The sequence below is a fragment of the Plectropomus leopardus genome, chromosome 22 (assembly GCF_008729295.1).
Source record: "Plectropomus leopardus isolate mb chromosome 22, YSFRI_Pleo_2.0, whole genome shotgun sequence".
NCBI classification, from domain to species: Eukaryota; Metazoa; Chordata; class Actinopteri; order Perciformes; family Serranidae; genus Plectropomus; species Plectropomus leopardus.
In genome coordinates this window covers 6,151,380-6,176,417 of record NC_056484.1, presented here as the reverse complement: position 1 = coordinate 6,176,417, position 25,038 = coordinate 6,151,380, and the positions used below count along the sequence as shown (strand labels likewise).

At 40.4% G+C, this 25,038-nt stretch overlaps 1 protein-coding gene across 2 annotated transcripts in view; it reads right to left on the bottom strand.

The window, feature by feature from the left end:
* Positions 1 to 1,254: 1,254 nt before the first annotated feature.
* The window catches only part of magi2a (membrane associated guanylate kinase, WW and PDZ domain containing 2a), a 253,397-nt gene continuing 229,613 nt past the window's right edge, over positions 1,255 to 25,038 (bottom strand). The window contains exons 16-23 of one of the 2 annotated variants that reach the window (XM_042511081.1): positions 21,776 to 22,027; positions 20,276 to 20,461; positions 18,316 to 18,532; positions 17,301 to 17,526; positions 15,441 to 15,593; positions 11,417 to 11,555; positions 11,016 to 11,126; positions 4,728 to 4,812 (exon numbers count right to left, since the gene is read on the bottom strand). In XM_042511081.1, coding sequence (XP_042367015.1) covers positions 11,065 to 11,126; positions 11,417 to 11,555; positions 15,441 to 15,593; positions 17,301 to 17,526; positions 18,316 to 18,532; positions 20,276 to 20,461; positions 21,776 to 22,027 — 1,235 coding nt within the window. In that variant the 3' untranslated portion in view covers positions 4,728 to 4,812; positions 11,016 to 11,064. Of the gene's footprint in view, positions 4,813 to 11,015; positions 11,127 to 11,416; positions 11,556 to 15,440; positions 15,594 to 17,300; positions 17,527 to 18,315; positions 18,533 to 20,275; positions 20,462 to 21,775; positions 22,028 to 25,038 lie in introns of both variants that reach the window. The other variant, XM_042511080.1, reaches the window with a different exon arrangement.

Sequence of the window (25,038 nt, the reverse complement as noted above, 5' to 3'; positions counted from 1 at the left end):
ATCTGGTTCATTTCAAATTTTGCTGCTCACTACCATCCTCCCATGTTTTTTGAAAAACAAAAAAAAAGTTTGCCTTGGTGTCAGAGGGTTAAATAAATAATTTGACTTTTTGACAACATTAACAATGTGTTACAACATATTTCAGGTGTGTGTCACACAGATTCCCTGAAGGGGGCCCTGAGCATCGCTAAGAGATGCAGAGGGGCGTGACAGCCTCGATATTTGACAACCTGGAAATGAGGAAGAAAAGTTAAGTTTCAACATATCTGCCAAATATTAAACATACAAATGTGACTATATCCATGGTCTGCAGAAATGTACAATGCCGACATTCATTCTGATGATCGTGATAGTGCTTATAAATGCTGAACACGGCGGTTAAAGTATTTCTATCCGAGAAAAACAAACACCCGTAATAAACGACACAGCCGCATGTCCTGAATAAATCTTTCATGTCGTGTCAAGATTTTCTTTTATTTTGACAGCGTTTCAGAATATCATACAGGTAAACAAGATTTTTGCAAAAGTTAATATATCCATAGTGTTGCATTTCATAAAAATAGTTGCTCCACTTACAGTCTTTGTGACCATCAATAGTACACGGAGTCATATTTATAGAGATATTTGTTCAGGGTCTATACACTGCTATAACACTACACAGTGATACTGAGCCGCTTGGGTCGGACTTTATGGTGTAACGCGTGCTGTTAGATCAACACGCACTTTCTTTTTTACACCTCTAGATATCTTTTTTTAATTTTCTGTAACAAACTACTTACATTTTGGCTCGATGGAGACAGCTCAGATGTGGAAAGCAGTGAGTTGTGCAAAAATACGAACATTTCTTTTTTTCTTTTTTTGTTTCTGCTTCAAACAGAAAATAAAGAAGCAGTGCCGTCAAATGATGCATGATGATACAGTATGGAACATTTGCAAGTCTGACAAATGTAAAAATTTAGTTTTGGCCCCCTGCACGCCATCTACAAGTGACTGGAGGTCTGAGTCGTTTGTGCGTGGCTGATGATTTCCTCCAACATAATAATTCCCAAACTCTCTGTGAGAGATTGTGCTTTAAAGTCAGTCCGCTTACGCCTGGTGTAATTACAAATCACAATGGCAAACATAATGACTTGTCTCCTTTCGCTCTTTCATTCTTTAAACACTGTTTGCACTTTCCTCAGCAGAGGAAACCTTTGTTCTGGTATTATGACTTGTTTTTTTTGTTAATGTTGGCTCATTCAGAGGGGAAAAAAAAATTGCTGCTCAGAGTTTTCAGATCTGCAGAGAGGGTACGGATGTTGTGAAAAGATTTGTTGATCTCAAAATTGACAGTTTGCGTAAAAACCCCTGCCCCGAACATGGAGTGCTCAATCACAGCTTAGCAACTGTAACCAGGCGCTGCAGAGGCTGCAGTCTGAGCGACACTCAGCTTTTAGAGTTTAAATCAATGGTGCCTTTTTTTTTTAGCATTCCCAAAAACCAAATCAAAGGAGCTGGAGTGAAATGGATTCAGCAGAGTGATTATGTGCTCTAACAGGAGCTGCAATCATCAGTACCTGCTGAATAATTCACTATAGCTCTCTGTCCTGCCCTATGGAAGCATAGGAAAATATCATTATATATATCATATATCATTATTATTATTATCACTATTTTAATTATCTCGGAAACGTTTTCATGGGGAAAAAAATCTGCTCGTTTGGTCTGAATTTACAAGATATTCGTGAGAATTCTCTTCTTTTTTTAAATTATCTAGTAAATAATCTCAGGATTATCAGAAAAATCAGCTAAATTTAAGTTAACAAGATTATCTTAGAATTCTGAGAAAAGGCTTCATGTTAAAAAAAAATAAATAAAAAACTGCTAGTTTTTCTGAATAAACATGATTATTATCTCAGCATCATGACGAGAGTTTTCATGGGGAAAAAAATCTGCTTGTTTTTCTAAATTAAATTGCTTTGTTGTCTCAAAATTCTGTGAAAAGGTTTCAGGAGAAACAATCTGTGCTTATTTTTCTGAATTAAGAAGATAATCTTGCGAGTTATCCTTTATACTGCTCTCCGTACTGCTTTTTTATCCGATCTGATTAAGCAAAATTCCAGCAACTGCAGCCAGTGTTACCTAAGAAAGCGGCACCCTTGTCAATTTCATCAGTTAATCCTCATTTTTAGACTTTCCTTTTGTAATGTTACAAACACAAACATACTGTTTGAAAGTACGTGAGCTAAATGGTGTGATTTTAGAATGAAATAACAGTCTGAGTCTTATATTTTTTATGAACATATCATAACTAGGAGTGACAAAAGAGCAAAATGTCTTTATTCCCACGTTTTCTATGAATATTATTAACTGGAGGATAACTTTTGGCCTGGGACACGCAGTTTTAGTCTCAGTATTTTCAAGTAGATAAGACGCCCTTCCCTCACTTTCCCCTAAAGATTCTTCTTTTAAAATGAGTCAGCTGGAGACACTAAAAAGTTGGCCAAAAAATCAGCCAATCAAACGTTCAATGAGCTCCAGGTAATAAAATCTGCCGGAGACAATTGTCCAGCAATGAGAAGAATTTTGAATTATTTCTGTCTCAAATCAGGATCAAATGTTTCAAAACGTGACCATGAGTTTTGAGAGGTAAATCTGCCGTCGTTAACTGCGCACATGGCGGGCCAGGATGGAGAGTTTGACGAGCATAGCAACAGTAACTAAGGGGGGCAGGGTTTTAGCAAACTGCTTCAGCGGTTGATGGATGCTGCAGCACAAACTGTACCTCTCAGAGTCCAACTCTGCGGCAGGTATGTGAGCTGAAAACGTATCTAATCACAGGGAGCTTTGGCACGGAGACGTACTCGTTAATATCACACGGCGTCGACAGAATCACCTACAAGAAATCAAACTCGGCCGCTGACAGCCGCCCTGACAGGTGCAGCCTCTTCTCAGCTCTCAGATGGAGGTCAGGTCGCAAGTTGCCGGGCGAGCGAGGTCTTGACAGGTGAGATTGATGCTTTGACGACTCAATATCAGTTTTTAGTAGTTTGGTTCGCGAAGCTTCTGCTCTGAGCTGACATTAAAACACACCAGGAGCAACTTACTGGAGTCAGACCTCAATAAAAAATGACCCAAAATGAACCACTTGCACGCACAAAGATGGTGGAAACGTCTGGTTATGTTCATACGTAATCTTGTGAAATAAATTATATATTTCACCGTATCACTCTTATCTGAAAAAATACAGTTTATATTTATATCTGTAAAGTTGATGTTGTATAGCAGCCTGTTTTGAACCCTCGTAAGTGGTTTGGAGTTGCACCTTTGACTTAAAAGCCAACCTCTCTGTCAGTCTAAGGCACTCTGCCCCTCGGTCGGCATCACGCGAGCTCCTTCTCTCGGCGTCCGGCTGGACACCGCCGTCGCAGATTGCTTTGTTCGTGAAGCACAGAAATGAAAATGGACACGACAGCCCCGCGAGCGCAAACAGATCACTGAAGTCAAGCCCCAAAAAACTGCGATCACAGGGCTGAAAGTTTGAAAGTTCGGGTCCAAGTCGCCGTTTTGTTTAGCTCGTCTAGAATTTCCGTCCAGCTCAACGAAGGTTCAGTCCACTTAAAGATGATCTTATTTACAAAATGATCCCACATATTCATATTCATTATAATATATCTATGTCTATAATCATCTGATAGATTATTCAAGATAGATTCAGGCCCACGCAGTCTCTGTTAAGGCAAAGTTCTGTCGATGATCTCATCGCCGCTGTCGCTCTTTGTACCATTCGCTCTCGTCAAAAACAGGCAAACTTTCTTCGTAACATTCCATTTCGTAAAACAGACTCCGTTGTGAAGGTAAAAAAAATCTGCAGTTTATCCTTTATATTTGCATGTTTGTCCCCCAGTGCTCGAGGAGTTTTTTTTTTTAAGTTTTCACCCCCCAAAAATGATTCCCCGCCACGCTACACACACATTCCATTAAAAAAAGTGGATGATTTTCCAGTTCTTAAGGTGGTGGGTGTAAAATATTTTTCAAAATAATTTAGAGTACAGTATCATAAATAAAACTCTAAAAACACGTGGTCCAGATTGCCCTGCCCCCCGCTTGGTTTATGGGAGATGGAGGAGGGGTTAAGGGAGCACAGGAAGGCGTGAGGATGGTGGTTTCAGATGGCGTCTGGGCTGGCGCCGCGGTGTTATCTGCTCAGCGTGGACGTGCCTGTGCGCAGTGTGCTCGGCAGCTTGTCCGATCCGGGGATCTTCCAAGGCCCGGGAGAGACCGTGGCCTTCCTCCCGGCTGCGCTGCTGGTGCTCTTGTTGGGTCGGCTCTCTCCCGGGCCCCTGGGCTCTGACTCCACCTGCTGCCCGCCACCGTAACGCTCCACATCTTCCCTGCTGTTCCCGTTAGTGTGCGGGAGCTTGGAGCCGCTGGGAGACTCGGTGGACTCTCTGTTCTCCGCTCTCTCCTTGGACCTCCCTCTGGTGCTCCTGGAAGGTTTGGGCTCCCCCTCTTTGTCCCCCTCACTCTGAACCCTGTGCCCCTTTTGGGTGGACCTGCCACCCTCGTTCTTGGCTCTGCCGCTCCCGCTAGCCGCCCTCCTCCCCTGATCTGGATTTAGCAACTCGGCCTTCTGGGGGCTCTTGGATCGCTCCGTCCTGCTGTCTCGCGCCGCCGCGTCTCGAGGGACGTCCAGAGGCGGCAGGTGAGGTGGGTCAGGGGCCGGGGCCAGATGAGATGAAGGCGATGGCATGGAAAGGCTGTCGATGTTAGGGGCTACTTCCGACAGGCTTGGGGAGGCTGAAGGGCGAGCATCCCATGGGGCGGCATTATCTGGAACACGCAGTCAATAATGTGAAAATAACACACGCACATTGTGCTTAAAAGCTTGCACGCATGCCACTGCACAAATCAAAACACAAAATAATCAACACAGCAATCATTCCTACTCTACCAGCTAAAAGCATTAAAGTAAACATCAGAGCAGCACTACAACCTACTTCCGAGCGTGTCACAGGGCAACACTACTTTTAGACAACATCAATCTGCCTCCCATAGCTCTCTTTAAAGCCCCGGCCAATCTAATACCTTGGCGGAAAATCGAAAACAGGTTTAATGAAATGGATGATGTGCCCAATAGGGTGGTGCTTTAGCGAGAATGAAAACCTCGGGGGCAGAGTCTCTCTTTCTCTCTCTCTCTTAAGCCCAAAGAAGTCTGTATCCGGTGTAGCAGCTGCAGTGAATCTACAGCGCGCTCCTCCGCAACTCTCCACTCTCACGGACTGTTAGCTTCTGTTTCTGCATCGATGAGTCTCGGTCCCTCGGCCATCAGTCATTTTCAGCGGGCTAGGCAGGGGGCAGGGGCTAGGCTAGCTACACCGCCGTCATGAGACCCAATTATATGCAGACTCCTGTGCAGCGCCGGAGCATATTAGATCCAAGACTAAGAGGGAAAGAGAGAGTACCTGGGCATTTACCTACAGTGAGCCTGGTACAATGACTTTCTTAAAGGGCCTTTCACGTGTGTGTGTGTTGGATTTAAGAAACCTGTTATCATCCCATGCTGTGTTAACGTCTGTTGTCAACTCTCTTAAAGCTCTGCTCGGCTTACGTTTCTGCTGAGTCGCCATAACAGAAACTACAGTATGTAAATTGTTTCTATATCGGTTCTTTTAAAGGAATACTTCATCCCCCCAATGATGACTTGTATATCAGTCACTCACCCTGTTTTACGTTGAATTTGTGAAGAAAACTTTGTTTTACTTGCATGCCTCCATGGTGAACAAAGAATCAGAAAACACAGAATTGAAGTCATAGGGGTCCAAGTTTCTCACGTTACTCTTTTGAAAGCAGACTCAGTGGAAAAAACTGTAATTTTACCTCGCTGAACATGGGAGTTGTTGGTCTACTGTTGCCCCGATCTTAAGTTTGTTTGTATTATTGTTTGACCTTTGTGAATCCACACTAACCCTTTAAAACACTAAAGTCATGAATTAACACAAATAAACTGAGTGATCGAGACAGTGGTAGACCAGATATATTCAGTGAGGTAAAATAAGTGTTTAGAGAGCATAGATAAGTTTCAGTTCAACTATAAATTTGCTGTTGTTAAATGTGGAGCCCAATGACTTTAATTCATCTCTATGTGACCATTCATGCTCGTAAGTGTAACATGCAACAGTAGTGACGTATGTCATGTGACAAATGTTACACTGTGGTACAATATGTTCGTAACAACTGTAATTTTAAGCCAAACCATTATGTTTTTTACTGAACATAAACAGGCGCTTTTGTTGCCTAAGGAAGTAAACGTAAACCTGAAAGGTTTTACCTTCATTTTTGTTTTGAAAAAGGCCTGAATGCATTAATGCATTTAACAAATTGAAACTGTTCATTTTCTGTGAAAACATGTTTATTTTGAAAAGACATAACACGTGTAATGAGTATAAATTAAAAAGGCGTTCCAGAGCGTCCAAAACTGACGCTAAAGGGGTACCTCGAGTGTAATAGTTAGATGCGTAGGGCCACTGTTTTCCATGTTTAGATTCTTCGTTCACCGTGGAGGCATCCAACACTTTTAACAAAACTTTGATGTACACATAATTTGGTGGGTCATTTGGGGGGTGAAGTATTCATTAAAACCTGCAAGAAGTGATTTTTTTTTCCCACTTGAGTGCAGTGGAAACAAGTTGTGAAATCAACAGACATATCACTTTTTAAGTTAATATGGAAAATAGTTGTCTAATTACACATCCAACAGACACAGAGCAGCATTAGCATTCATTAAGAGTCATGTTTGTGTCCACCTGATGAATGTTAATCCAATATTCACTCTCCTTATTCACTCAATATCCGATACTCACTAACTCCTGAGGGAAATACTTGTCTCTTTAGCTGCTAAATGAACCACTATGTTCATCAGATAGTCGCTAAATCGGTCTGTCTGCTGTTTGTTGCTGTGCAGGTCGTGTATGGTGGGTTTTTAGGGCTTTTTAGCTGAAAACGGCTGCCTGCTGCTGCAGAAACTACATAATGAGAGCAGAGAGAGTGAAGCAAAACACTAAAGCTGCCAACCGGAAAACCACATTGATGAGCTGAAACAAGCTAAGCGCCACAGAGCTGAGGAACTGCAGAGTCAGGTGATAATTCCCTGTGGATATGTGACTGTGAGCAATGCATTTCACATTATATGTCATCATTGTTAGAAAAAATATTGATTGTGGACACTTTTAAATTCATAAGGTATTAAGTAGTCTTTTGGTTTCCATTTTAACCAATAATTTTGTCTGTTAATAAGGTTAAAAACTACTTGCAGTTAATTTTACATGTCATTGTCAATTTACTAGTCAGACAAAGTACTATTCAGCTCGTGACAACAGTTAGTGTCGTGTTCGGCTCTGGAGGAAACTTTATCAAGTCTGGGAAATCACACAGCTGACATTATTTGTGTATCTCAGTTTGGACTTTAGAATTACATATTAAAATAGAAGTATATATTAAAATTTGGGGCATGTAGTGGGCGTTTAACTGAAGGGAAAGGTCTGACAAAAAATGAAAGATGCATGATATGAAGTTTAAGATCCAGTGTTTTTGGTTCTGCCGGGAGTCAGGACTAAAATTAATGATATCTTAACCTTTGCTGCATCAATTTGGACAGTTTTTAATATAACCCTTATGTCACAAATCTGAAAAATGTTCTAAATCAGTCAAACTTTTTTGAAAGATAGCCATTTTCTTATCATACTACACTTAGTGGGAGTACCGTTTTTCCATATATATTTCTTTGTATTTTAGGACAACACATAGCTGTATCTCAGAAACTAAAAGACGCCAAATCAAGTATTTTTTTTCTATGAACTCTTAACAAGTTGAAAATCACAGATATGCACATGTATGTAGTTTTAAAAAATTAAAATGGAAAACATTTAATTAGCATTTTTCCTAATATCCTAAAATATCCCGACTGATTATGGATAAAAGTGTGATTTTTCACCTAATCTAAAAATGTAAAAGTTGTGCTGTTAGATACTTGCCAAAAGTTTGTTTGTACCAGATTTCACGAGTTTAGACCAATCAGAACAGAATTTGTGGCATTTTCAATTTCACACCAAATATATTCTTTAGGCACAAATGGGTTGTCTTGCAAACACACCTAGTTTCATGAAAGCAATACTTAATTAAAAGAGTGCTTTCCTGATGATCTTTTGAATTAACTTAAAAAAATAAAACAAACCTTTATTGAGCAACACACCACAAAGAAAATGAAAGGCCTGTTATTTTTAAATGAAAATGGGGTGAAATCTTAATGTCTGATTGGTTTTCCTCTGAGCATACACGTAATTAATTACAAGATGTCATTTAGTTTGCTGTGGTGTCACTTTGAAATAGAGGGAAGCACAGAACTTCGGCTACTACACTGTTGTTTTTCGCTCTTAATTTCCAAAGTCTAATTCTCAGGCCTTTGATAAATATTTGCCCTGCAGGTGCAGATCTAAAGTGAGAAAAAAGCACAAAAACACACACAAACAAGCACACAATAATCTTCATGCACATGCCCACGTTTTTATGCCAACATCACAAATGTATTCTTAAAATTCTGTGTTGCATTTAGCCGTTCCTAAAAAGCACTCAAGAACCTGAAAAAAATAACTCCTTTGAACATTAATATGCTAATGTTTTAAATAGCCAAATTAATCACCATAGATGATTTGCATAACCTTCCAGTATGCAAATAAAGTGCCTGTAAACTACAAGTGATGAAATGCTGAATCGAGCCCACACAGAACACAACATGTGGGCTGAAAAGATGCTTCGACTGCTGAGCAGCAGGGCAACTCCGAAAAGAAAAAGAACACAAAAGATCGCTAATGATGGGGGACAGTGTCTTCTGCCTGACCACAGTGTGACTCCCTGTGTGCATATTTCAAGGCTGCAGAAGCACCTCAAGGCAAGTTTTACAAAAGCTCTCCACACAGAGAGATTAAATCCCTGGCTGGAAAAAGCTGGCAGAAAAGGGCCAACTCGGGGAAACCCTCTATTTCCTGTGTTTAAGGGCTGGAGGGTGACCGCCGAGGCCAAACTCTGATGAATGTGAATCTGTGAGTGTTACAGAATTCCCCTAAAACGTCTTTCTCTCCACTGGGAGGATGTGGAAAAGTGAGCGCCATGCTGGTGCAGAGGCCACAGAAGTGAGTGACGCACTGGAGGTTTGTTACCCGCAGAGTCACAAAAATAAATTTCCCCTTTCCAGACTCAGTTGGTGCTGCGACGAGGTTTCACTGGGTAAATAATCCACCGAAATATTTCACGTTCGTCTCCTCCGGCTGACTCAGGGTGAACGCTCGCGCTGCTATATTTTTGGGCCTCTAGGTTGCTGCTGATTTATTTGCTGGTCATGAGAAGAGTTATGTTCACTAATCTTACAACCTCCTGCAGCTCTAAGCCATATTTGTTGGGTATTTCTTACAGGGATGGTTCGGATACTTTAGCGGGGTTACATGAGGTACTTATTCTTAGTCAGTGTATTTTCTATAGTAGGTGTTAGTTGGCACGCCTCCAGTTTAAAGAAGCCGACCATCATGGAAGATTAACAATGTACTGCTGTGGACGAGGGCAGCTGCCAAATGTATTTTAGCCACCTAAAAAAATCATTTAAATACTTTCTAAGACTTTTTTAATGCCACTTGTAATGAAATTTAAGACCAAAATATTAGAAGAAAAAACTTTAATCTACATTAATTGTGTTGAATTAGTACATTTTTTCCCCCCAGATGCGACATGAAACATGATTATTTTTGCCTTGTGGCAAAGAAAAAGGTTAGAACCCATCTGGGAAATAACTATAACTATTTGTTGGTGAGTTTTCTCTGCAATTTTGAGTTTCTCACTCTGCATAAATAAAACTGCCTTTTTTGCACTTTTCTTTGTTTCAGCCATGCTGCAAAATCTTGCTGAAATATTTGTTGAATTTGCAGCTTTCACATGTTTTCCAGGATATAGTGACAACTGGCAAGTAGATGCTGGATTCTTTGCTGTGAGCATCACAATTTGGAAACAAAGAGTGTTTTTGGTTCCACTGTCCTGATTTGAATGATTTTAATGTGAGAGTCATTTCTAAGTTCTGTAAAAAAAAAACCAAAGCGTGACCAATTATTTTGAGATTTTACAATGCAATGTCAAAAAACAAAAACAATAAAAACAACAACAACAGCGTTATTTAGCATATTTCATATTTTTTGAAAGACTGATTTAAGATAGGCTTCATTTCAAGATTAATACATTTAAGGGCTTTTAAGACTTCTTCAGGAAATGCAGGGACACTGATTTAGAATATTTTCACCGTGTCATCAGATTTCTTTTCTGATGGGGAGCTGAAGCTGCTATTTCACTCTCGTCAAAGCCAGACTCCACTGACAAAAACAGCAATTTTACCTTGCAGAACACAGGAGTTGCTGATCTATTGCTTCTTCAACTGGCAAGTTTATTTGTGTTATTTTGTGATATTGGTGAATCTGAATTAACCATTTAAAACACCAATATTCATACAATAACACAAATGAACTAATTTTCTGAGGCAGCGGTCGACCAGCAGCTCCTGTGTTCGGTGAGGTTAAATTGCTGTTTTTGTCAATGAAGTCTGGCTTTAAAGGGAGCGATTCTATTATATTCTAATATCTTTTTTTTAGGTGGCTCCTATATGTTTTGCTGCTGCCCCTGACCACATTGGTACATTGACTAGCCTCCGTGGCGCCACTCCCACCGCCTCTTCAAACCGGTTGCAAGCTGACTAACATCTACTGTAAGTAAAACACTGACTTAACAAAAGTATCTTATACAACCCCTGTCCAAAATCCTAACTGTATCACTGGGGCAAAAAGTAAAATATTCAACCCTGTATATCATAAACCAAGTTGTGCTGATATGAAAGTGTCTAAGTGCATCTCAAACAAGCAGTTACAACACAACAACACACAAAACCACAGCACAGAAAGCCAGGGTTACATGAAAAGAAAAAAAACATTTGTATGGTCACAAACCGTGTCTTTAGAGTGGCCCATTAGGAAGAAATAGGGGGAGCCATGCTTGTCACTTTTCATGCACATGGAGAGACTGGAAGATACCATTCCTATAGAAGGGGAAGTAACAACCTAGACCAATCAATTAGTGATAGGTCACTGAAATGGACAGAAGATAAACTAATGTTAGTCAAGACAGAAGAGACAAATAATTAGTGTTTTTTTTAACAGCATAGTGAAATACAGAGAAGTATATAAAGACAGAAGATATAACATGAATATAGATACATGCTGGAATTATGTTATCAAAGGGTTAAAGTGCTATTTAGACAGTAATGAAAGTACAATCTATGAGTTAAAAGAGAGGAAAGAAATGATCCTGAAGACAAAGAAAGTGGCTGTGGATAAGTTTGGATACTTACCGTACTCTGGGACCTGCCCTGTGCCCCTCTTTAGAAGAAGACGAACCCGCCTGCCTCCAGACTTGATCAGCTCGATGGCCCTGGCGTGCGTCATGTCCCGGGTGCTCTCCCCATTAATCTCAATGATCTGGTCCCCAACCTGGATGTGAAGAAAGCGAGTGAATGAGAATTAAATAAGTTTTATACTTCCATGAATATTCCCAAAACTAAGCCACGTGCGACAGTTATTGTGATTTATTTATTTATTTTTAAAAATGAGACGACAGGACAGAAAAGTACAAAAAATTCTGTTGTGATCAACAGTGATATTGACTGTGAAAGGGGCTGCAACTAACAGCTAATGGAGGTTGCGCTGAGTTACATTATGATGCGTTCAAGCTCTATTCAGTAAAAATGAGTACTGGGCGAAGATAATTATAATGTTCTCATGTGTTCACTGTAATCTTGTGAATTGCAGTTTTTGTCAAGAAACTTGAATAAATACAGCTGTTTGACAGAGAGATCGGTTTACTTTTTTCACAGAATTATAAAGTGATTCAGATTCAGAAAACTCATCTTCTACGTGGCCAAACACACAACACAAAGTGCAAATTCCTTGTATGTGTAAATGGTAAATGTAGTTGGCAATAAAACCCAATTCTAATTCTGAACAGTTCATTTATATATATATATATATATATATATATATATATATATATATACATAATATAAAATACAGATTTCTTTGTTTTCCTGGAAGAGAGAATAAACAATAACAAAAGCATTGCTATTTACCAAACTGTTATTTTAAACATAATTATCACCCCCTAATCCCAAAAAGAAACACTGTATAAGACACATGATAGGAGTCGTACTGTTGCATTAATCTACCAGTCAAGTTCACAAAGGTGAAAAGAAGGCGAGCAGATTATTGAGGGTGTTTGCATAACTGCTGAGAGTCAATTAAGATGTGGCAGGTTTGCAAATTATCATACTAGATATAAAATCTAATATTAACAAGCTAGTAAGGATCACTATGGATCCACAGGCTGTCCCTGATAACAAGCATTATCAGCCATGAACTGGTGTCACTTCTAATTAATTTCGGCTGTAATTTCAATATGAAATTTGGATGGGATTATGGCGGACCTCTTCTAATCGGGCTGCTATGGGATATGTTAAGAAATCGTGATGAATATCAATGATCTGCCCATTTAAAACCACCACAGCTGCAGCAGCTCAGTGAACTGCTAATGTAAATATTAATCGGACTATCTCCGTTTTGTTATCACGTGGATGGGTCAAACGTCAGTCCTCTCCCTCCTTCAAGACTCTCAGCCCTTCAAGAGACGGCTCTACGGTTGACTAATGGGGAGGATTCACGGGGAACAGGGTGAAAACACGCCGGCCAATTACGCTAACAAATGGAGAAGTCCTCCGGTAATGGCCGGGGTAATTTGAAAGTCAGGAGCGGACTCGAGTCAAGAGGGGGGGAGTCATTAGGTGTCATTACAGTGGTCTGAAGAGAGGTGGAAGGCAAGACGGATCCATCATTAATCCTCACCTCCTAACAGCGGAGGAGACTGATCTCCATTTTCATCTTTAATAAAGAGGTAAGCTGAATGGTCGGCACGTGAATGCTGAGCACAGGGAGCGTGAGGTGGAAACAGGAGGTGCCCACGTGCCGACTCAGTCTTTTATTGAAGCTTAGGGAGGTAATTAAATGCACTGAATGATTATCCGTAATAACCAATCACTTTACACAATTTCCTTAAAAGCCTCTGCACCGCCACTTGAACCTAAAAAAAGCTTGCTGGAGTTTGTTAGCGCTCCTGACTGATTAGTTTGTGACTAGCAGGGTCAGAGCAGATACTTTTTTCCCTCGTCACGATGTGACAAAGTGCCTGTTGGGGAAAAAATGACTTGGATTAAACTCAAAGTGTCAGCGAGACTGCAGGGAGTCACAGTGCATGTGAGATTTCGGTCCCTGCACCTAAAATGTGTCAGAGCGCCACTCAGATCCAGAGTGACAGGCGTGTCCAACGCTTTTTAACCAATTTCTCACATTTACTTAAGTTAAATGCAGATTGATTCCTCTCTGCATCCGGCGGTATGGATCAAGGTTTGCTGGGAGATGGATAAAAGCGTTCTCTGCACCTTGTTCTTTGGGATTTATTCAAAAACACACCGTCGAGTTGATTTCAGTATCCCACCAGCGCTGTTACTGTCCAGCCATTCAGCCGAGACAAATCAGACTTCAGTACTACTTCAGTATTGATACTTCTACTTTGCTACATTTCAGAGGCAAATTTTGTACTTTTTACTTGAGTACATGTGGCTGAAGTTAGCAGTCATTTTGCTGGTTACTAAATTAAAATATCACTTTGCTAATGTTGGTGTTCCTGCTTCTTCTGCTGTAATAAGAAATCAGATTTTTAGGGTGTATGGTGGTAAAATCTGAAAATGGCGTTATTTAGGGAGTCCTGAACTGAGCTCAGTGGGATAAAAGACATGATAACTCTGACTCTGCTGCATCTTTTTTCTTTTTCTTTAAAAAAAACCTCCAAACTGTTCATTGTGATTCCAAACAGTTTTAGACTCAAAGAGGAAAATCAATATTTTAACCCCCGAAAAAGAAAGATTATAGATTTTAAATAATAAAATAAAATAAACACAAAGCCATGCAGTAAAAACGTTGTTTTTCTTCTTTTCTTCCACCATTACAGGCCCCCTAAAAGTTTTGTGACCCGACCCCTTAGTTTGGAATCACTGAAATAAAATACTTTACTGTTTACCATAAATTTGTTAGAACCAGCTTTTCCCTGAGAAGCTACTGATGCATCAGTATTAAAGATCTAATTCTAAAATAGAAAATAATTTAATAGTCACAGCAGACATTTTTTTAAGTATAGGCACTTTTATTACTTGAGGCACATTTTGCTAATGATAACTTGCACTTTTACTCATGTAGGATTTGAACGTAGGACCTTAATAACCAAATAACGTTTTGTCACATTTGCTGAAACTGACGGTAGAACATGAGACTTAAAAAGAGTTAAAAAAAAATCACGTCACTCTGGTTCCTCCTACTGCTCCTAATGCATTTGAAACCAAACATGAATGAAAACAACCAATAAAAGCCAGTAGAAAAAGGAAAGCAACCTTCACTAAACTTTGAGGCGAAGGGTCTGAACATTTCTTCCGCCTCTGATCAGACTCCACAGCAGCTTGTTTTTTGACTTTATGTGGAGCTCTAAAGGGATCCCCTCCTCCTCCTCCACCTGCATCACGGCCCACTGGACTCCACTGTCTACCAGCGAGGAGGGAAAGTAATATCTCCCTTGGGAGCAATTGGCACACATTATCTTTGAAGGGTTCATTACAGATAAAGAATGTAAAGCGGACCACCGCTTTCAGCTCCAGACATAAAGATCGGAGAAAGAAAGAGAAAAACTTGACGTGTTGATTGCGGGATTAATTCTGCTTTGACAAACAGAGAAAAGCTTCTGTGGAAGTTGTAATTTATGTTGCTATTGCAGGAAAGCACATGGAGCAAATGAGGTGAACGTACACGGCGGAGTCGAGGGGTTTATTTCAATCTTCATAGTATTTTTTAACATCTTTATAAACTCAGACTCTCTGACCGAATAGTACAGTAGCAACTATGGCTGGAGGCAGAACTGAGCAGCTATGCAAACAGCAAAGTGCAATTTGAGTTGGCCCACTTAAAGGTTTTATCTATCTTTATCTTTCTGAATATTATCCGTTACTAAATGCTAAGGAGAGATGTGTTTTGGAAACTTTGGGAGGAGACAAACTTCTAAAAAAAAAAAAAAAAAAACCCCAACAAAAAGGAGGAATCATCTCCGCGTTATTTTGACAGATTATTTCTTAACCGGCTCTGAAAAAGTTGCTGTCGCAGCTTCGATAACATCAGACAATTACAGTGAGCTTCTGCCATGTAATCCAGGCAGATAGAAAGCAGCTTAACCTTTAAATGGGGGTGTTGTGGCTTTCTTGAAGGAAATGACATCATCAAACCTACCCTCATCCTGCCGTTACGGATGGCCGGTCCGTCCTCTGCCAGCCGTAGGACGAACAGGTCCATCTTGTACTCCCGTCCTCCGCGGATGCTGAAACCGAAGCCTTTCACACTTTTCTCCAGCTCCACCGTGAAGAAGTCGAAGTCCTGTGAAAGCTGAGACAAGCAGAGATCAGATGTGATTAGACTCGATGTTATCTGAGGAGAAAACGGGCCGTTACAGCAGAAAATAGTCTCAGGACTCAGCAGAGAGAAATAAGGGAATAAGAACGGAGTGAATGCAACGCAAACAAAACACAACCCAGAATTATATTACATATACACACACCTTACCTTATTATATCTAAGGAATAAAGGTAAACAAGTGAGCTGCTGAAGGGGTAAACATTTTAAATATTTTCTTTAAAGTATCCAGGAGTTTGTGTCAGCTGTGCACAGTTTTACTGACACAAACAACACTAAAGGGAAAAATGAAGCAACGCTGGCGAGTCAGACTTTCACGAAAAATCTCCATCCTGAACTTCTTCCTGGCTGGGAGAATAATGCAATATAGAGAATATATATGGGATATATTCAGGCAGACAGCTTTAGGTTGAAATATGTGAATAAATTGTATCTAGAAATAACAGTATATTTGAAGGTGTATAGAAGAACTTTAGTACAATGTAACCCAAACTGCAGTACATAAATGTACAGTATACACATAACTAATTAGGGTTTGTCTGAAGATATAAATATTAATTCTGTTGAGTTCAAGGTTCATTTTATTGTCATTCTGTACATGTTGACACATGAAAAGAACGAAACTTGTGACTGATGTCCAGCAGTGTGCCATGAAGTGACTTAATAAATAACTTAATAAACACATAAATAAAATTAGAAATAACTTATTGCCTAAGATTTATATCTAAATAAATATAAATATAAATTATATGTATCAAAATATCTGCAAACAATGAGGGTACAAAATAAAGAGATCAGCTCAGAGTAAAATTATCAAAATTAGCAGAGGACACCAGTACATCTGCAAGCCAATATAATATTAGCTTATAACAGATTTATTGATATAAATGTTGGACAATTCGTAACAAGTGACTGTGGTACCAAAATACAACAGCATCCTTGTCTTTTTTTTTTTTTTTAATTCCCGCTTCCAGGTCACAATTCTGTACAACCAAATGTAAAGCAATAATAATACATTTTTTGGCCACTTGAGAGCAGCAAAGCAAGCTGTAAACACAACACTCACATACTATTGCTTTACATTTAAAAGTAAGAATATGTCTGCAGCATTTTCAGCAGCCTATTTAAAACCTTTTTTAGCTTTGTCTAATGACGCATTTTAAACAAATGGAAATGAATGTAGTAAAAATAGCTATATTTATTGTTCAACTGTTGAATTTCTTCTTTTTCTTTTAAAAAAAAAGTTTTTGATCACGTCTGACTGGTGGTAAAATAGACAACTACTTGCCGGTCCAGGCATGATTAAACAGGCAGTTTTCATTGTTAATTTTACATTTTCAGAGCACTTCCTTGCTTGTGACTGTAAACAGCCAGATATTTTGAAAAGCTACAACATGTGGTTGAAACTGCATCGAGAAAAACAGAAAAACACTGATTTGTGAAAGATATGATTGGCAGTGTTGCAACCAAACATCGTGCCCATCGGTATTGCTCATGCGCAACTTTCAACAGAGATAAGAAGGAAGCAAGATGGTTTTCTCTTTAGCTACTATTAGCTATTAATGCAGCTTTAAAGGATTCTTATTTCCTTACATAAATATCCATATTGGCATCGACCGCAAAGATCAGTCGGACTCTGGAGGAGAGTCTGTGAGAAATTAAGAACAATTTTCTCCTTACTTGAACTGGTGGCATTCGGTAATCTGGGATGGTGAACTGCCTGGCGTCAGGAGCGAGCTGTCTGTAGTCGAGCAGCGGCGGGTGTCTGTAGTCCAACGTGGGCGGCTGCCTGTAGTCGGCCACAGGAGGGTGCCGGTAGTCCACTGGCGGCTGTCGGTAATCTGTGAACGGCGGCTGTCTGATGTCTGGTTTGACATCCTGCCTCGCCTTCACCTCTGACCTGTAACTAAAAGACCAATCAGAATGAAGGAGGCATTTTTATTACCGTCATCAGTATCTTCAGGTATGCTATATTTCCTGTGCTATGTTTTGGAGCACTTAGCGTGTCGTGAAAATGATGTTCTCTGACATCCTGCTGGGTCACGCGGCGCTCATAGAGGCGGCTTGTTTTGGTTCGCGCTGACAACCATTAAACAAGACTTAAGTGAGGAAATTAAACTGTTTTCGCTCACTCATCACATAAAATGTTTATGATAAAAACAAGTTCTCTCCGAGGCGGGTCATGCTGAGTACAAAGAGATCCGAGCGCTGTGTAAAGCAGAGGGGAAATGCAATGACATTGTAGATTTTGGACCCCTGTAGTCGTTGGTAAAATATTCAACACATCTCTATAAAGACGCAATTTGTGTAAATAATTTAGCGGTCCATAAGAGTTAAGTGATGTTATACAACAAACTGAGGAGGGAGAGAGAGGGTGAGAGATGAAGAAAGAGGGGAGATGAGACAGCTAAAGAGAGAAAAAGACAATGTTAGTGAGAGAATAAAAAAAGACAGAGAGAATGGGGACGAGGCGATGGGAGTATCTGATTCAGTCGTACCTGTGCTCTCAGAGGAACAGTGTTTTGCCCCAGAGACAGATACAGGGCTTGTCTATAAAAACGCTTCGCTGCATCGGAAAATCAAGACAGCTGCAGATTTGACACAGTAATGTTGTGAGGATGAAACAGATTTCATTAAAACAGTCTGCCGTCACTTTGAGAGGAACTCGTCACGCTCTGTCTCTTCAGTGTCTTACCTGCCCTCGTGGGTGTAGGTCTGAGGTGGAGGGGCGGGCAGCTGGGTCACAGGGCTCTGGTGGGGGACGGGGTTGGGCTGGGTGACCGGAGGGTTGGGCTCTGTGGCTGCTGGGTTTGGCTGCGAGGCCGTGGTGTTTGGCTGAGTTTTCGGGCTGTGCTGCTGGGCCAGAGGGCTCTGCTTCTCTGAGCTGGGGGCTGACGGAGGATTGCTGATCTCTGGGATTCAAAAAGGAGCACAGCATATACTCATGTGTTTCTTTAAGCTTTATTTAACAAGTGAAAGGCTTTTTTTGATGCTTCAAACCTGCATGAATGTATATTTTTTGCCTACTTGAGGGCAGCCAGCAATTTCTGAACACGACACTGACATATTATCACTGCATAAAAGTTACGCAGCAAACGTGTCAGCAAACATTTTTCTATTTAATTATGAAATAAATGGCTTGGTCAGACGCAGCTGCCCAGCTCTCTTCATGTTTTTTTGTTTTGTGCACCACTTTATGTTCTTTGGTTATAGTGTTAGATACCAATTTACAGCACAGCAGATCAGAGCTGCTCAGGGTCGCAGATTTTGTTTTTGCTGCTGCTTAAGAGGCACCAAACTGACTTTTGTTGTTTTTATTTATACATTTAGCAGAAAAATGTAAGTCTGACAGTTAACCTCCTTTAAAGGAACAATTCATCCCTCAAAGGTTCATTTGTATGTCAGTAACTAACCCTGTGTTATGTTGAATTTGTGATGAAAACTTTGTTTTTCTTGCATGGCTTTACAGTGAATGAAGAAAGCAATATCATAATATGTGTTCACAAACTATCACACAACTCGTGCTGTGTAATCCAAGTCTCATTCATCAAGTTGTATGTTAGGTACTTCCCAAACAGACAGCCCTTTCCTTCAAAGACGTCAAACAAAAGTGAAGCTTATCTGTGCTCTCTTCAAAAAAAGACTCCACGAACAACAACAGTAATTGTACCTCGTTGAACACGGGAGCTGCTGATCCACTGCTTCCACAATTAGTCAGTTTGTTTGTATTGTCGTACGACTTTGGTGAATTCAAACTAACTCTTTAAAACATCAAAGTCACATAGTAACACAAACAAACTAAAGGACTGAGGCAGTGTTGGACCAGCTGCTCCTGTGTTCAGTGAGGTAAAATTACAGTTTTAGTCAGTGGAGTCTGGCTTTAAAGAAATGATAGAAAAGTTATATTTTTAGTGAAGAGCTGTCTGTTTGGGAAGCACTGAGCATTTGACTGGATAGTTAAGACTTGGATTATACTTCCCGTGTTGTGTGAGAGTTGCAAATGGACGTTTTGCTGATGATAAACCCTCTATCTCCTCACTTCAATTCTTTGTTCACTAGAGGCATGCGAGAAAAACAAAGTCTTCTTCACAAATTCAACTTAACATTTCACTGATATAAAAATGGTCATTAAGGCAGTGAAGTAGTCCTTTTATCTCCGTCCATCAAATTGCACTACCCACTCGAGCTCCATAGTGCTACTAACAGTAAAAAACTCCACTGGGGTAACTTTAATGCAGCCCTAAATAAGGAGGCTGTAAATGTCCATGAAAACAAACAACAGAAAATTAAGGTTAGAAGGCAAACCATCATTAATGATAAAGTCAGTCTTGCTTACTTTAGTGAATTTGAGACAGTTATCTGTTGTAGGTGGTTGAAAGACACATGATCATGGTTGCAGAAATTTAAATTACACACTTTATTTTTAGTCACAAAGTCCTTTTTGAGACAGTATTTCTGTTCAAGCATTTGCATGCACAACCGTTGAGAGTCTGCAGACGGGAACAGCCAAAGTGACAAGTGACAGTTAATCTAAAAAGAACCCCATTTTGCAAAACTCATATAACAACTTTGATTTAATGAAGCAAAAATCAATTACTGTCATAAATCACTGTCCTGCCAAAGTGTTGCAGTTTGGAGTCCACGTGTTCACTCACCTTCCTGCGGTATGATCCTCAGGGTGACGCTGAGGCCTGCATCCTTGATCAGCTTAACGATGTCGGCGTGCGGCATGTTGACGATGGACTGGCTGTTCACCGCCAGGATCCTGTCCCCCACCTTCAGCTTCCCGCAGCGGTCGGCCGGGCTGCCCTCGATGATGCGGCCAATTTTATGGGGCACAGCTGTTGGAGGATTCAACACGCTGCAGGTAAGAGACGCGCTCGGCAGCAGATTGGAGGATTACGCCTGTCTGTGCTCACACAACACTCACTCTCTGACTGACTGAATATGCCTCTGTCTCTCTCATTTTGCTATTCACTCCAGGCTTACGTAAGGCATCCAGGTTTTTTTTTATTTTTTCCATGTGTGTGGGCGATGCGCTGATGCTCATGGCAGCATAGCAGAGATGTGTGTGACTGACGTGCCGTGGGAGGGCATGTATAATTGAGGAGATACAATGAGAGGGGCTTCACTTTTTATCGAGCCATGACCTCTTCTAACACTTAAGCATCACACATATCCTGACACAACATTGACTTTATCTATAGTTTTTACGTGCCTGAGAGCTTTCACATATAGTTTAGCATTTATCATGAAAAGTGATGTCCAAGTGTCCATGGCAGTGATACTCAATATGTAGCCCGTGGGCCAAATCTGGCCTTTGATTAGGTGTCAGGTGGCCCCCCTAATGATCTTCTAATTCACAATAAAAATAAAGTGATTCATACTTGGATATGTTTTTGTACTTTACGTAAAAACAAGGTGCCAGAGTACAGAGTACATAAACAGCATAAAAGTAGGGCTTGTTTATCAAAAAAAGTGCGAGTGATGGATCCCCAATCCCCTGACAGAGGTCCCCTAATGTCCCGAAATGCTCACAAATGTCCAGAAATCCTTGAAATCTCCTAAAATCCTATAAACATCCGAAAATGGGGCGCCCAGGAGCTCAGTTGGTAGAGCAGGCACCCCATGTAAAGAGCGTCCTCACCGCAACGGTTGTAGGTTAGATTCTAACCTCGACCCTTAGCTGCATGTCATCTCCTCTCTCTCCATCTTTCACGCTGTCCTATCAAATAAAGGCGAAAAGCCTCAAAAGTAATCTTAAAAAAAAAAACAAAACCCAAAACAACAACAAAACGCCCTAAAATCCAAGAAATATCCTAAAATTTTAGAAATGTTCTAAAATCCCAGAAACGTTCTAAAGGCCAAGAAATCTTCTAAAATCACAGAAATGTCCTAAAATTCTAGAAGAGTTTTAAAATCCTAGAAATGTCCTAAAATGCTAGAAATGTTCCAAGATCCAAGAACGGTCCTGAAATTCGAGAAATATCCTAAAATCAGACAAATGTCCACCAATCCTAAAAACCTGTTCGGGCTGCTGCGACTGGCCCCTGGCCTCCTGTCATTTTGCAAAAGTGGCCCCCAAACAAAGCACACTGAGTATCTCTGCTGTGCAGAACTCCATAAAACACCACTGAAACAGTAGCTGGACTCACTGTTGGTGGCGGCCGCCTCGGGCCTGTTGAGCGAGCTGATGATGACAAATCCGAAGCCTTCGCTCTCTTTTCGATTGATGATGACATCGCTGGGTTGCGTGTTGGGGGTGGACGTCCTGTCTGAAGTGGCCGTGACAGCGTTGGGTGCCTGGCTAGTGCTGGTGCTGTTGCTGTAAGTGAAGTCGCTGCGGGGGGAGCTGTGTTGTGTGGAGACGGAGCCCGGGCTGCGGCCGTTCTCCGGGCAGGACTCACCTGTAGGCGACAAAAAAAAAGAAAGAGCTGAGAGTGCTATACACAAAGACAGTACTGAGGACGTATTCAGAAATACATTTTCATAGTCCTGATCATGTGCCTTTGTGATAACTTCAGTTATATCTTGTTATACACCAAATATAGGATCTTTAAATTTTACAATTTGGGACTTTTAACACCTTAACACCACAAAATAAATCTCAGGGGTCATGAGATGATTTATGGAGCCAGAGGGAAGAAAACCAATTTCCTTTACACATATCTGTATTTACATTTTTTTACTTTTATCTGGTATTTGTTTTCTTTTATTTTGGATAATTATGCCTCGTTGGGTCTCCACGATTATTTAAATGAAACTGCTCTAACAATGTGCTGTATTTTAGAAGATTTACATATTATGTTTTTATGTAAAATCTCAGTCTGCAAAGTAAGTAGTCACGATAGCAGCGTTTTTTTGGAGATCAAATGCAGCCTGTTAATCAGTGCACTTCTTGTTATAAATCAGGAAATGTAAAATTCCTGACACTCTCTGTGCTGTAAAATCACCCAAGTGATACATAATTGCTTTGGAAGGATCTAAGTATAATTCTGCATGTGCAAAAACAATTAATTTTACAGGCGAGAGAGCTTTTTTCTCCTCCTCCCTAAAATTAGAGCTGGAGCTGGGTCTCATGCTTGTGAAGAATCGAGAGGCAAACACAAAACAGTGGAAGAAAGCAGAAAAGCAACTGTCACAATGTGGTAAAACACATCATTAAAATGCAGCAGCATCGTGTCAATCCAGCCAGAGTAACGCATCTTCTTTCTTTTTTGTGTGCATGCATTCTGGCTTACTGAGCGATCAAACCCTGTGTTGTTATTTTGATAGCTCGACTAGAAGCAGAGTTGTGGTTTTCAGTAGTTAAACAGTTGGGAATTTAAACTGGAATTTGCTGAAATGATGCTACAGTGAGATTTGTACCCACATGCAGTATTTCCTTACACCAACAAGAGCACAAATAGTTATTTTATGAGGAGAGCTAGAAATACTGCCACGTGGTTAAATGCCTCCACGCACCAGTCAAGCTGCACATGCAGTTTACATGCATGTCTCTTAAAACAGAAGATCTCTACAATTAGTACAATTTCAAGGTCGGCACCCAAGATTAGTGTCTTCAATTACTAACTGAACAAAATGATTTTTTTTTGTGCAAAACATTATGATGTTGACCTTTGACCTCTTGGATATAAAATATCAGCACGTCACCATGATATTTTATGAGACAATTTAAGCGTTTGAATTCTTGAGTGATTGACAAAAACATGTTTTTTGAGGTCACTGTGATTTTGACCTTTGACCATCAGAATCTAATAATTTCATTCTTAAGTCCAAGTGGACGTTTGTGCCAAATTTGAGGAAACTTCCTTGCGGGGTTCTGTACCTATCCCTTTAACAAGAATGAGATGAACCACCAAAATCTAATCAATTCATCCTTGAGTCCACTCGCACGTTTGTGACAAATGTAAAGGAATTCCCTCAAGGTGTTTATGAGATATCACATTACACTGACTTTGACCTTTGACCTTCTACCACTATTTTTGAGTACAAGTGGATGTCTGTGCCAAATTTGAGAAAACTCCCTCAAGGCCATGTTTAGATATTGCGTTCATAAGAATGAGATGGGTCCAAGATAACAGTGACCTTGACCTTTGAACAGCAAATTCTTATCAGCTCATTGTTGAGCTGATAGTTGAGCTGAAGTGAAAATTTGTGTAAAATTTGATAAAATTCCCTCAAGGTGTTCTTTAGATATCCTGTTCACATGAATGAGATAGACAAGGTCACAGTGACCTTGACCTTTGACCTTTTGATCACCAAAATCTAATCAGTTCATCCTTGAGTTTTCTTGAACTTCTGTGCCAAATTAAAATAATTTCTTTTGAGGTTTTCTTGAGCTGTTCCTTTCACTATAAGATGAATCCAAGGTCACTGTGACCTCAACCTTTGACCACCAAAATTGAATCAGTTCATTGTTAAGTTCAGGTGGATGTTTGTGCCAAATTTGAAGAAATTCCTTCAAAGCGCTCTTGAGATATTGCATTCACAAGAATGGGCTGGTCGGACGGGCAACCCGAAAACATAATGCCTCAGGCCACAATTATCACCTGCAGGAGGGCATAAAAATAGCCAAAAAAGAAAAGCATTGTGTAAAATGTGGTGCAGGGAGAAGTATGGGCTCGGAGCGGAGAGAGGAGTCTGACACCTCGCAAAGTGCTAGTGGGAGTCAGACAATTAGGATGGAAGTAAGGGCTGCAGAAGAGGCCAGGCATGAGTCAGACGCCAGCCTTTGGTGAGAGGAAATTGACAGAGAGGGCGTAACAGAGTGGGAAGAATAGGATTGGTGAGAAGTGTGTGCATGTGTGTGTAGGTAGGCAGTAATAATGAGAACACGAGCGGCTGGAGTTCACAGGAGGAGGTGACATCCCGGTCTGCAGCCTGAAATGCAAAGAAACTTGACTGAGGAGCAGAGAGCAGTGGTATGTGTCAGAACAAGAGTGTGCTAATGTGTTTTTTTTTTTTTTTTTGGTAAGGCTTCGGTGTAATTACTCAGAGAGAGATTAGTGCTTCGGTTCTCCGACTGATTAAATGCTGTTTCCTGAATCATTACAGGACAAGAATGGTAGTGGTGCACAGAGAAGAGAGAAACAAAGAGAACAGAGGAATTCAATGAAACAGAGGATGGAGATGTGAGGAGTGAGCCTGTGAGATCAATTTACTTTAGTGTCCCTAAAGCTGCTCTCTGCAGGATTAACTGTGTCCTTTAAAGGTTCACTAAAAATAGGATTTGTTGACAATAAGAAAAAGCATAGAATGTCACAAGTCTTATCACTTAGGGGTATAAATATATCTCGGTATTTCCAAATATACTTGAAAACTGCTTCATGGAAGTGCATCAGTGGTAAGCTATGATTCACTGCAGGGTGTGACTAAAAAAAACCAAACCACTTAAATCATAAAGTTTAGAGTAATC